The following is a 13,700-nucleotide window of genomic DNA, read 5'->3' as shown; positions in this document are numbered from 1 at the left end:
TCTCTTTTTTTCTTCTTTTTTTTTTTTTTTTTTTTTTTTTGTACATGTTTAAAAAAAATTGTGATGCTTCTCAAAATTTGTGTAATGTTCACTATATGCAATAACACATTGGAAAATGAAGGCCAATTTTATGTTCCTTAGTCCTTTATTTAAATTGGCATGTGAAGGGAGTAACTTTGACATTTAGTCTAAAATCGTTTGTATTGTTGTATATACAATGGACATAAAAAGTCTACATCCTGCTGTTAAAATTGCAGGTTTTTATGATGAAACCAAGAAAATCCTGTTGGATCTTTTTCCACCTTTTAATATGACATAGCAACCAAGAAATGTGACAAAATGTGTTCTGAGACCAAGGTAGAACTTTTGGGGCAAAATTCTAAAAGACATGTTTGGCACCACAACAAGACAGAACCCAAAGAACACCATACCCACCGTGAAGCATGGTGGTGGCAGCATCATGCTGTATGGTTGCTTCTCTTTACCTGGGACTGGGGCTCTTGTCAAGATAGAGGGAATCATGAATAGCTCCTATAGGCCTCTGTTAGACTTCCCAGCATGATAACAATGGCTTCAGAAAAATGGCTAAATCCTATCAAAAACCTGTGGGATGACTTGAACAGGGCTGTGCACAGGAGCATCTGGAGCATGCTACAAGGAAGAGTGGAATAAAAATGCCAGATCAAGATGTGTTAAGTTGGTAGACTCTCACCCAAAAAGACTGAGTACTGTATTATGCGCAAAAGGTGCTTTAACATAGTATTAGTTAAAGGGGTGTGCACACTTATGCAACCAGGTTATTGTAAGTTATTTTTCATTTTCTTGTTTTCCCTAAAACATTTCTGTTTATTTTGAACTTGAATTTTGTTAGTTACTAAATCACATTAAAGGTGAAAAAAGATCTGATATGATTTATCTTTGTTTAATTTTTTATATCACAAAAACCTGCCATTTTAACAGGGGTGTGTAAACTTTTTTATATATAATATATTAACGTTAAATGCTTAAATGTTTGTTTTTCTGGTCACAGTTACCCTTTTTAGTGTGAAAGGAGCCCTCCACCATAATGAGATTAACACAAAGGCCTATGAGCTGGCAGGAGAAGGTCAGGTTGCAGATGAGTAAGGATGAAGGAAGTTCTTCACTGCCGTATTAACGAGAGTCACAGAGCAAATGATATCAACAATAGGATTAGTGGAATAAGACAAGGGAGAGAAGAGGTCTACTAAAATCCCTCGGAGCACCACTAGAGGAAATGAACTCCAGGAGACCTAAAGGTGAACAGGTACTAAGCAATATTGAAGTGGGATTATATTTTGCATTTATATGTTGATTATTATGCAGCCGTAGATGTGAACAGCAGAAAAGGACAGTTGATTTTACACCAAAGTTAGGCTCATGCTGAGGTACGCATGTTGTTAAAAAAAAAAAATTACATAAAGTCATCACAATTTTAAAGTAAATGACGAACAGGCAGGTTTCATCTGCTACTCAAATAGTACATTTTCCATTTCCTTAATACTGGTTTGTTGTTTCTATGGTAAAATTCAGAAACCACTGAATATATAGAAAGTAGCTATTTATTTATAATTAAGAGACCTAGACTGTCAGTGGTTCTATGAAGCAGGGTTCTCAGAAAGAATTCTTAAGGACATCTGCCAATGATCATAGCAGATTTAGTTTATAAATAATCTAACATTTCAAATATTATGAACATTATATAGTGCAAATAGAAGTGGACCGAGCACTCAGCCTTGTGGGACACCAGTGAAAAGACTGCATGAAGTAGATGAGTTTTCCCTCCATATCACCTGATATAACTGTCCCTCAAGATAAGAAACCACTGCCATGCTCTACCACTAATTCCAAGCCCCAAGAGGATGGAATGACCATTTCAAAAGGTCAGTTGTTTAGTTGAACTATCGGAACGAAGCTTCATGTGAAGTGCACCACTGAAGCCAGACTGGTTAGGATCCTGGAGGTCATTCCAGGTGAGAAGGAGAGACGACTACTTGTATGCCAGGGATGTAACCGAATACAAACACATAATTTGCAATGAACAGGTAATGTTATAAACAGATACAAATACAGATACTGCCCATCTGTCTCAACGTTCGGTGTGCTGTGTGTTCTGAGTTGATTTCTGCTCGCCACGGTTGTAAAGAGTGCTTATTTGAGTTACCGTAACCTTCCTGTCAGCTCGATCCAATCTGCCCATTCTCCTCTGACGTCTCTCATCAACAAGACGTTTCCACACACAGAACTGCTGCTCACTGGATGTTTTTTGTTTTTCACACCATTCTGTGTAAACTCTAGAAAGTTGTGTGTGAATCCCAGGAGTTCAGCAGTTTCTGAAATACACAAACCAGCCCATCTGGCACCAACAAACATCCCAAAGTCACTATGTTTGATGGCTCTTGACCTGTATGTGTATGATTTTATGCACTGCATTGTTGCCATGTGATTGGCTGATGGGATAACTGCATGAAAGAGCAGGTGTAATGAGTGTAAGTTTAGCCTTCATGGAGCATGATCAGAAGAATGACTTCAGTTCTGCAATACTGAGAGACCAAGACAAGCGAGAAGTTTTCAGATTTTATTGTTAAAGGGAAATGAATTTATTAGCTTTGTGCAGTCTGCAGATATCTTGGCGCTGGCATTAAACAGAGCTCTGTGACAGTGCAGGCAGAGAGAAACCTGCTGTAAGGAAAGCAGGCATCTTATTTAGCTTAATTAATACTTCCTCTCTGTGCACAAGTGCTTGATTTATGCTTTTTTTCACTGAGCATGTGTTACTAATAATTTTATGCATCAGTCCACACACAAACACACACACACAGAGTGTGGGTGAAATTATGGTATTGATTTTCGATGATGATTAACAGGTACCTTTACTAGCCCATTATTTGCAGTCATTCCACATCCACTCACTTAATTACAGAGACAATAGCTTGTAGAGGTGTGTGACAAGTAGCTTTTATTGTGTCTAACAACGAGTATGCAAAACATGCCACCATTTATAACTGCACTGTGTATGGTTTAAGTAAGGAATTAAAAGCAACCAGATGTGCTGTTATATGAAAATAATCATTTACAGTGATGAGTTACTGTTACCACTCTGAAGTTTATTATTTTCATAGAACTGCACATCCCGAAGTGTTTATTATCTCTTTATAGCTACATCTGATGTTGTGGAACAGCCACAGTTCTTGTTATCACTTAGTTACAACAGCTATCTTTTTTTTCTCTCTTGTTAATAAGTTAATAAGACCAAAAAAAAAAAGGTTTCTCATTTTATCTTGAAAAATGAAAGCGAGCAGTGCTCCGTCCTGAAGACTTTCCTGTGGCAGAAGACTTATTGATTGTTACAAAGCACTGACACTGGAGACTCCTTCCATGAATGTTAACTAAATACGTCCTTCCATTAAACTCCATATCAACAATTCTACATTTGCTTTGTTCAATAATAATGTTTTAATTTGTTTGTTAATAGTCATACATTACGTGAAGCATCTGTAATACAAGTCCCTGTGAATGAGCTGTTACTATAGAAACGTTACCATATTATAAAGAGCGTTGTTATTATAAACCTTCAATATGCACAGCGGTCAGAACTACTGTTGTAGAAAGTGAACTTGTCTGCATTTTGTCTAAACCTTCTAGAACAGAGATCATTGTTATGATTGAGCTAGTGCTGTGAACAATTTAACATTTTCTGTAACAGTTTAAACGATATTATCATGCTTTTGGGAAGAGCGAATTGAGCATAGATGTGCTGTAGAGATAGCAGTGTGACAGTTTCAAGAGACTCACCACTAGAAATTATTCAAAAACATTTCTCACAGTAACTTCTGATTAAAGAGGACTCTTTCGTCTCAGATGAGAGTCTTTTTGCTCCTCCTTACACGTGCATACACGTGTGATTGGTAGGAAAGTCGGCAGAGCAAAATTCTAAAAGTAAATTCATAATTTATTATTTTTCCCTTTCCTTCAGCTCAGTATTAGAAGCGGTGCTGTGACTCATGTAACTCACTAAATTATTTAAAACAGGTTTCATCAATATAGGAATAATTTAAGATGCAGTGACGTGGAATTTAGTAAAAAACTCAACTTGTAGCAAATGTGAAGGTCCTTATCGCAACTCATTTGTTTACCTGAAGTCATCACTTGTTCAGGCTTAGTGCTGACAAAACTTGGGTCATGCGTGGTTGCATTAATGCACAATTTGCGGAAAGTACAAAGTGCAATCACACAGCAGGAGGGAGGATCAGCTTTTCCTAATGTTAGTTCACGAAGCCTGCTCATTTTCCTCGGCTAATTTCCTGCTCATGCATCTCCGACTTATTACAGTGTGCATATACACGCAATCACAGAGTAATGTCTTTGTTTCAGTTTGTTTTGCTTTCCGTCACACCCGTGCTTTTTTCAGCAGGTGTTTTTATGTCCTCTATCCCCATGTGGGCAGAATTGGAAGGGAAAAAAGAGAATAAACAATCAGGAATGCTTGTCAGTGTTTTAAAACACATAAATTAGAATAAATTAATATAAAACAGTTGTGAAATTAACTTGTGTTCTGTGTATAAACAGGAGAGCACAGTGAGTTTTCCTACAGGGTTCATATGGTGAAAATGTTCCAGCACTTTCAAGGTGAATAATCAGACTTTTCCCAAAAGTCAATCTACAGTGTCACATGACTCCAGAAAGGTAAAGCAGCAGATACAGTTTTAACTGGAAGGAAGGAGCTGAATAGTATATAATTCTTATTAGTTAAGGCCAGTTTGTAATTTACAGTACATTTAATTGCAATCCTCGAAAGTACTACAATGCCTCTGGATACTGTTTGGTACAATTTATTAATGTCAAGGTTTTAATTTCTTTCTTGCAAGACTCAGTTTGTTTATGGAAAGCATTTTCGGTTGTTGTTGTAACCACCACATCCTGTAAGGTTCGTTTTCCACCCAATTTTAGTGAACCTGATGGTTAGCAGTAATGGTGTAATATTAGCAAGCATTTGATTCTTGAAGAAGGTACAATATGCCATGCGCACAGGGCTAATTGCTAACATCTAACTGCATCGAGAGATGTTAATATAACATAATATACACAATACACAATACACAACGTTGTTGTTGTTGTTCCTCTTTCGGCTGCTCCCGTTAGGGGTTGCCACAGCGGATCATTGGTCCGTGTATTTGATTTGGCACGTTTTTATACTGGATGCCCTTCCTGACACAACCCTCCCCAGTTTTATCCAGGCTTAGGACTGGCACTGAGAGCGCACTGTTACACGCAACCCCAGTGGCTGGGGTTGGTTCTCTGGCTGGGAATCGAACCCACCCCACAGCGTTGAGAGTACCGTGGCCTAACCACTAGTCCTCCAGGGACATGAGCTCCATAATACACAATACAGGTTGCAAAATCATGAAAATATGAAATGTGCCTTTCCAATCTTGAAAACACAACTTCAAGAATTTTAAAGAGCATCTGTGCAAATTGTGTAAGCAGAGATAATGAGAATATGACTCTCATTTGGGATCTGTGACAAGATGTTTTCAGACTGGCAAACATTTAGATATTTTCTGCATATTTTTCAATAAGTCGGCATCATGATTTTAATAATTTGTGCAAAACAGCCTCCAGAGCCCTTTATAACACTTTTGAGCAATGCTAGTAAATAATGTACTATAAATAAAAAGCTGAGAGATATGCGTGATAGATGTTAGCTAACTAGCTTGTATTGTTTCAGGGTGTTTACATTAAGGACTTAATGTTGTTATATGGAGCAGAATCCATGCCAGAGCAAAATGCAATCACACTGGTGACAAAAAAACTTAAACCATAAGTTAAAAAAAAAAAAAGATTACCCAGTGATGCCTGTAATGATGAGAGAGTAGCAGAACATGCCTAGTTTAGAGTTGCTTTTTTTTTATTGAAGCATCCACATTAAGAATGTACCTCCTTTGTGATGTCTAAATATACAATGTGGCTGAAAGTAAATCTAAGAAATGTGAAAAGACCTAGGTCCTGCTATGAGCTGTAAGTATTTATAGTCATATTAACACTTTTATCATGTTTAGTAATAATGATCAATGCAGTAGGAATGAAGAAACAGTGAGTCTATAAAGAGTGTTTCTTTATATGGATGGAAAACGACGCTTTCATGCCCTTCTCTGATTACAGCCACGCCTTGAGTATGGCATAGGGCTACGATTGGACAGTGATTACATTTCAGTGTGGTACTGCTGCAATGCACTTAGAAAAGTAAACTGCAATGCTAAAGGGAATTACATTCAATTAAAAAGCAATTTCCTGCTGATTGTTTTTCACTGAAGAGATGAAGTAGTGAAGTAAGAACAACACAAAGCAGGATTTTCAGCATGGTAGTAAATATTGCATTTCACATTCTTTCACTGATTGCTTTTCTATCTTAAATAGAATCATGCAGTGAAATGCAATGCAGTGCTTTTAAAAGGTGGATCACATTAACTTCTGACACAAGTTCAACTTTTAATTCTTAAAAGGCAACATCCTGCTGATTTTTCATGAAAGAGTTCACACAGCCTAAGAAATGCCATGAAGGTTTCGTTTTCAGTGTAGTAGGTTTTCTGCATGTCACTAATGAAAAGCAATAGAGCTGGTTGCTTTTCATTCCATGATAACATTTTCTCTGTTATTAATCTCTTTCCAGGTAGAAATGTAGCTTCTGCCTTCTCTTTAAACTCATTAATTTATGCCAAAGTCATGTGGTGTATATTAAGCCAAAACGTTTGTATGAGTTGTATGGAAACTGTCTGATTATCCACTGTGAAAGTGCTGGAAAAATACTTCAATACAAGCCTTGTGCTTAAGATTTTGGAAACCTTTTTTTATTCCTGTAAATCAGCTGTCTGGCAGCTCTTCTCTCCAATTAATTTATCCCTTTGTGTTTTCTTATCTTTCTTTCCTTTCACACTTCTGTGTCAACTCTGTGTTCATCTGAGTATCCACCTCCATGGTTTTATAAAAACTTTGGTTCAACCAAAACGTCCACTTCCAGACGGATTAGCTCTGGAGGCAGTAGACCGTGACGGCGTTGGCGAGCCCGTCACAGCTCGGCCGCTCCAATGGCTCTGCAAATTAAAGAGAAGAGAAGATTGTGGAGGATTTGCATGTCACCTTCAAGAGCTATTTCATTTCTAGTGCTGGCCAGTTGACCGCTGCATGACCTGATTAAACACTATTGAATCGTGATTATGGAGTTGAGCTGTTGACCTTCGTGTGTGAAATAGATATTTTTTTGTGCAAAGAAAGAGAATGTGCCATTTGGTGTCATTGACTTTGTTGAGGGACTGTTATCCTGATCTTGTTAAGATGGAGTAGATTGCTGTTCGCAACATAAGATAATCTCCAGATAATTAATACAGTTTTTAGTAGGTTAGCCAAGGTGTTACACAGCAGCTTTTTTTTTTTAATGGTTATGATTTATTTATGAGACAGCTGTTAGATTTAGTACGCCTTCTGTACAAGACTGTAAAAAAAAAAAGTCAACTCTCAAAGAGTGAAATGTTATTCTTTTAATGTTTATGTCTCAGTTCCAGGACAGCTATATGATATATTGAGCTGTCTAGTCTACATTTCATTGATTAGAGCATTACAACGACACAGCGAGAAGATGAGCTACAGCACATCATCTCCATTACTGTGGCCAAAGTGCCAATAATATGTAAAACACTTGAAATAGATTAGGTTCAAGCCACAAAAAGGATGGTCATTCTGATGCAGTGACTGTACAGAGCCATTCATTGTGTGTGTGTGTGTGTGTGTGTGTGTGTGTAGCTTTACAGATCCTCATGGTTAATGAGATCATCGGTCCATTTCACTGGGCAGACTCAGTGGAGTCACGGTCCGGGAAAGTGTGAGAGAGAGAGAGAGAGAGAGAGAGACGCAGTCTCAGCCATTAGAGTAGACGGCCATAATGGAGGCAGATTAATGAAGTCCCATGGAGCTTTGCTTAAAATGGTGTGCTGTACCATGTGTTCATTCGTTACACCTATTTAAAAAAAGAGATTGCTTCCAAGATGGTTAAATACACTTGAAAGCCAAATTGAGGGCTTCCTCATCGCCGGAGTTTCACAAGCAGAAGATTTTGTTTGATGTTCTTTCCTCAAATACTACAAAATACCAGAAGCAAAAATGTCAATCTGGAATGTTATTTCATTGAGGAGATCAGCTCTTTTCCGAGATCTATTTAGTGTCTGCAGACACTTCATCTTATCTAAAACATTTGCTGGTCAAAGTTTAGAAAATCTGATTTGCTTCACTAATGAGAATCCCCAGCATTCATCCCTCCTAGTGATGACTGGTCATGATATTAGATGGAGGCTAACATCTAATATCTAGCAGGAGCTCGACAATGACAGGGTTAGGCTTTAGCAATGGATTATATCACCAGGCCTCATTGATGGCATAGTAAGAATGATGCAGAGCAAACTATTACACACAGCTGCATCAGCTGCATCCATGATTTCTAATTTTTTAAGTGTTTCAGGTCTGTAATGATGTACTAGGTTCAGGCTGTTTCCCCTCTGAGTAGCAGACATGCTAAACAGAAAAGTAGTAGCTCTGTGGTTAAGGTGTTGGGTTACTGATTAGAAGGTCATGAGTTCAAATCCTGGTGCTACCACTGCTGGGCCCTTGAGCAAGGCCCTTAAATGCTCAGTTTTATAAAATGACAACAATGTTAAGTTGCTCTGGATAAGGGTGTCTGCCAAATGCTATAAATGTAAAAGCTGTAACCTTTCCATCAAAACAAAAAACAAAACACTAAATGTATGGTTCTGTCCTTTTGTGTAATTTGTACTTTTATTGGACAATGAGTTCTTAGTCTGTCAACTTTTAGTTCCCCCTCCAAATGCATTTTTGGGGGAAAAGGGTGATAGAGTAATAACCCATCTTGTTCATGTTAATTACACACGACTGCATTTCACATACATCTTCTCAAATCTAGGTGGAGTGTCTCTTTGTGTAGTCACCTGGCAAAACTATGATTGATGAGCTGCATGAGTCTACAGTCTGGGCTAGAAAGAAATCAGCTCCAGCCTTGCTTCTCCATACCATTTGATGTATTTTTCCTACAACCATTGGTGGAGCTGTTGGACTGATCAAAATCTAAAATAAGGTGAATTTTATTAGCAGCGCTAACCGCATGTGCATTTAAGCATGTGTAGATTAAATTAAATGTAGCCAGTCTGCATATCGACTACACTATGACTAGAGCACTGAGAAATACAGTAAGAATATTGTTTGTCATCTTTTACATCAGCAGTAAGGGGCAAGACATGACAGCACCGTTTTTATTGCCTCAATAAGCTACATAATGTTTTTCCCATTAGATTCCTATATAGGATCAACATACCGACTCTACTACAAATACTGTACCAGATACTAGAAAGTATGCACGTGGTTAAGACTGATTTTACATTAAAATGCTGGTTTAGTTTCTGTGAAGTAGAACTGATTCCTCTGGCAGATTCGTATGGCCACATAGTGCTGCTCAAGAATCCATAATCACCTGTGTGCATACTTCACCAAGATGCTAATCTGTAATTACTAAAAGAGAGGAGCATGACTGATCCATCTCTATGATGTTAGAAACTGGCAGATAGCCACGTGGAGAGTCATGTACAACTCATTAACGCACTTAGTCAGGAGAAAGGTGGACCTACAAGCCATGAAACAGTAAGTTAATAGCATTGCAGTGACCTAGATGCGTGCCAGTTCTCTTGGCAGGGTAGTGCACTTCCTTCCTGCCTATATTTCTCAGTAAATACCTTCAGTTGTACTGTGTCATTAACTTCCCTCTTTGGAGGAAGAAAAAGTGTGTAAACTGCACTGAAGCAGAGGCCCATAGAACAATGCAGCTATTTTTAAAAATAATTATGTAATAATTGGAAATGTCCACTACTTGTTTTCACACTGAAGGGGTAAAATGTGTTTATTTTTAAATAGATGTTTTAGGCTAAATTAAATTTGCACAGTTTGAGAATAGCTACATCAAATTAAGCGGTTACTTAAGCTGAATGAATGAATGAATGAATGAATGAACGAACGAATTAATTATTCCAATTATTCCAATTATTGCTGTTATTTTAATGGGGGTTGCAATTTTGGCCATTTACCTTCCATATTTGTCCCTTGATCTTACTTTCTTAAGAGTTTTCTGGGTGATTGGCTGATTGGATTGCGTGAATGAGCAAGTGTACATTGCTCCTATTAAAGTAAGTGTATAAACACTGTAGAGTATATAGGGATAGAAGATTTGTACTTTGTAGTGTATATATCTATATAGTATATATACTATATATATTTGTAGTATATACAAAACATTCACTCTCTCTTTATTTGTTGTCCTTTACTTACCTTTTCTCTCTCTCTCTCTCTCTCTCTCTCTCACACACACACACACACACACACTATGGAGTCACTTTAACACTTTCTTGTGCTGACGCTCCCCACATCCCCCCCTTCTCTCTCTCTCTTTCTCTGTGTGTGTCTCTCTGTCTCACACTCCCGCCCGCTCCCTCTTCCTCTCTCTGCCTCACTCTCAGGCGCTCACTTCATCATGTTGGCTGGAGAATGCTGCGTGCGGCCGTTCTCTCTCTGGTGCCGCGGCACCGACCGCGCCTGGCCGGCACGCTGCAGCTGAGCGCTCGGCCCGTGGAGGAAGAGCAGGAGCAGAAGCAGCAGGAGGAGGAGGAAGCTGAAGAGGAAGAGGAGGAGGAGGAAGGCTCCGGGCTCCAGGCTGGCCCCATGCCTCGGCCACAGAGAGCCTATGTGTTGGAGGGACCGGAGGATGCGCGGGCATCCAAGTCTCCAGACTGGCTCTACGAGTCGTACTATCGCATGAGCCAGCAGCACCCGCTCATCGTCTTCCTCCTCCTCATCGTCATGGGAGCATGTGTGTCTCTGCTCGCTGTCTTCTTTGCCTCAGGGCTGGTGAGTGCCTTTTTCATCCTAGTAGTAGCAAAAGCTCCTGGACTTCTCAAATGATCATCAGTTTTTAACTACAAGTCCAGTCACTTTCACTTGCTGTTAGAACCTTTCTAAAGTGTGTCTTTCTGTAATATTAAATCAGAGCCACTGAACTTGTATGAGTGCAGTGCTACTTTTAAACATTTTCATCATTATAACACAACAATACCTTCATATCATAAATGCCCTCGTTCTTCTCTTTGCACTAGTTATTTCCTCATTTCTTTAACAGTAACGAGTGTGAAGGAATGGACTCGTGCTTTGACAAGCTGTAGTGTAGTTTAATGCTGAAATGCTGTCTGTCTCTCACCTTGTATGCCATTTTTAGGTTTATACAAATGGGCATTTATGTGCATGCATGATAAAAAATACAAGTTATACAGCTCTAGTTTGTTATAAATGTTTTATTGTTGTTAGTAATATCACTGAATTGCCTGTTAACTTGTAACAGCACGCTGATAATTGACCTAGACTAATTATTCATTAACCATAACTAATATGCAGGACTCCTGGAAGTGTGTGATGCACAACAGCGGCTCTCAATGCAGGGTCTGGGGGTAACCAGGGGTCCAAAAAACCTATCCCGGGAGTCTGTGATTTAATCAGATTTATTATATTTAGTGATTTCTTATAGATATTAGTCTATTTGACTGGTCACTTCAATTAAAGGGTTGAATCCAGACATCAATAAACCATCTAATGTGTTTTGTTGGTTTAAAGTTCAGGAGTTAAAAAGCTCTAACAAACAGCAAGAGTGTGTTCATACAATAAATCTTTACTCAATTTATTTCACAGTTAAAGGAGTCCTTCGCTGCCAAAAGTTTAATGTCCACCGTGTATTTGGCCATTATAGTTGACTGAGATATTTTTATTAGGGCATGTTGGGAACTTTACCAAAGATCCATGAAAAAAAAAAAAAAAACTCCAGACTTGACTTTATCTACTTTCCTATCTTGACTGTTTCATTTTTATCCTTTTAACCTCCCTCTTCTTGTGCAGGAAGCCCTTTCCCTTCAGAAAATGCTTATCTTGTGTTTCCAAAGCGAAAGCACTTGTGACTCTTTAGTGGCCCCTTAGAACGAAGGGATTATTAATTCCCCCTCTCTCGCGCAGTGCTTACAGAGCGCGTAATTGGAAAAGCGAATTAACATGATAAGATCAGTTGATCATTAGCTGAGTGTAAAATCAATGTGAGAGCAGCTAATCACTTAACTTGCTCATAACTTGTTAGGAAAACGAGTGAAATCATTAATTATATGCTAAAGCTGAGTGTAAAATTCTTTTCATCTTATTATTGCGTCTCATATTTAGGTGGCCGTATTTGTATTGCTCAATAAGTGGACTCTAAATCTGATTGCCTTTTTTTTTTGTTTATTAGCAAAAGTGAGACAAAAACCTGCCCAATTTCTTCTCTTAGCCAAATGAGGCTTTTATGGGTGAGATTTGATTTCAAACGATCCCCACTGAGAACGCAACCTTGGACTAAATCCATACACCCCAAACCCTTATAATGGAACACACACACACCACATACTCACTCACTCACTGCTGACTCACTATCCATTTTCCTTTCAGAGCTCATTTTTGTCCAGAGAGACAGTGCAGAAGGAGCCACTTAGCTCTTGCTCAGTCTGAGCGCATCTACATAGCTGCTAGCTTCAGAGGAAGCTGGTTTGGGGTTTATTCGGTTTCACAGAGTGATAAATTCTCCATAAACATGACCTGCTACTGAAGGAAGTATTGCACGTCTGAAAAACAGAGCGGATAGAGTACAGAGTTCAGGGTAAAGTGCCTGATAACCATATATACATTTATATATAATGCTTGTTAATTCCAAGGACAAATTAAAGGAATATGCTGTAAACTATTTTGTAAAGGAGGCCAGAGATCAGTAGTATCATTTTAGTTTCAGTAGATGAAAGCTAATGCTAGATATCTTTCAAAAACCACAACCACATTGGTGGTTCACTCTGAAGCATTAAAAGTCACTTACACTGTCTCTTGGGTATTACTGTAGAAGGGAATACATTATTCGGATTGAACAGATGATGTGTTCAAAACTGATACAAGTACAGATATGAATAAGGGGGGAACTATTGTTTTAGAAAGCTTGTCGGAAAGGTTCACATGGATCTTTGTTGAGAATAGAGGTGGATATTGGGACTGGAATCCTGTGGGACCAAAAAGAATAAATAAATAAATAAAAATTTAAATCCAGATACAGATACAAATATTTGGAGCACTAAAGAGATACATGGTGGTGCATTATGTTCCACACCTACACTGTACCATGGATGTATTTTCTCTGAGTTGATGCAAAAAATTATTACCATTACCATTACCATTATCTAGCATCATTATAGCTAGCAAGTATGATGAATAATAAAGGATTTTACCAATAAGCTAACTTCTAATTTAAACATCCTGCAACATGTTGATTGGTCGAGCCGTATGGAAGCTGTCAAAGAAAATTCTTTAGTTGCTTTTTCTCATGACATTTTTATCCAAAACGACTTACTGTTGAGACAGGACACAACTGAGCAGATGACGGTTAATGGCCTTGCTCAAGGACCCAACCGTGGCAGCTTGGTGGTGTCCCAGGATTTGAACCCACTACCTTCCAGCCAGTGGCCCAAAGCCAGCCACAAAATTTGAGTAATATTTTACTAATTAATGAATTATGTTCCCAA

General features: G+C 38.5%; 1 protein-coding gene across 1 annotated transcript in view; it reads left to right on the top strand.

The window, feature by feature from the left end:
- The first annotated feature begins 10,567 nt into the window (after nucleotides 1-10,567).
- adcy2b (adenylate cyclase 2b (brain)) overlaps nucleotides 10,568-13,700 on the top strand; it is a 57,750-nt gene continuing 54,617 nt past the window's right edge. The window contains exon 1 of the mRNA XM_026942257.3: nucleotides 10,568-10,974. Within this exon, the coding sequence (XP_026798058.2) occupies nucleotides 10,615-10,974 (360 nt within the window). The 5' untranslated portion in view covers nucleotides 10,568-10,614. The remainder of the gene's footprint in view (nucleotides 10,975-13,700) is intronic.

This window comes from Pangasianodon hypophthalmus, chromosome 29 (genome assembly GCF_027358585.1).
Source record: "Pangasianodon hypophthalmus isolate fPanHyp1 chromosome 29, fPanHyp1.pri, whole genome shotgun sequence".
Taxonomy (NCBI): Eukaryota; Metazoa; Chordata; class Actinopteri; order Siluriformes; family Pangasiidae; genus Pangasianodon; species Pangasianodon hypophthalmus.
Note: the sequence above shows the minus strand (reverse complement) of the source record. Positions and strands in the feature narration are given on the sequence as shown.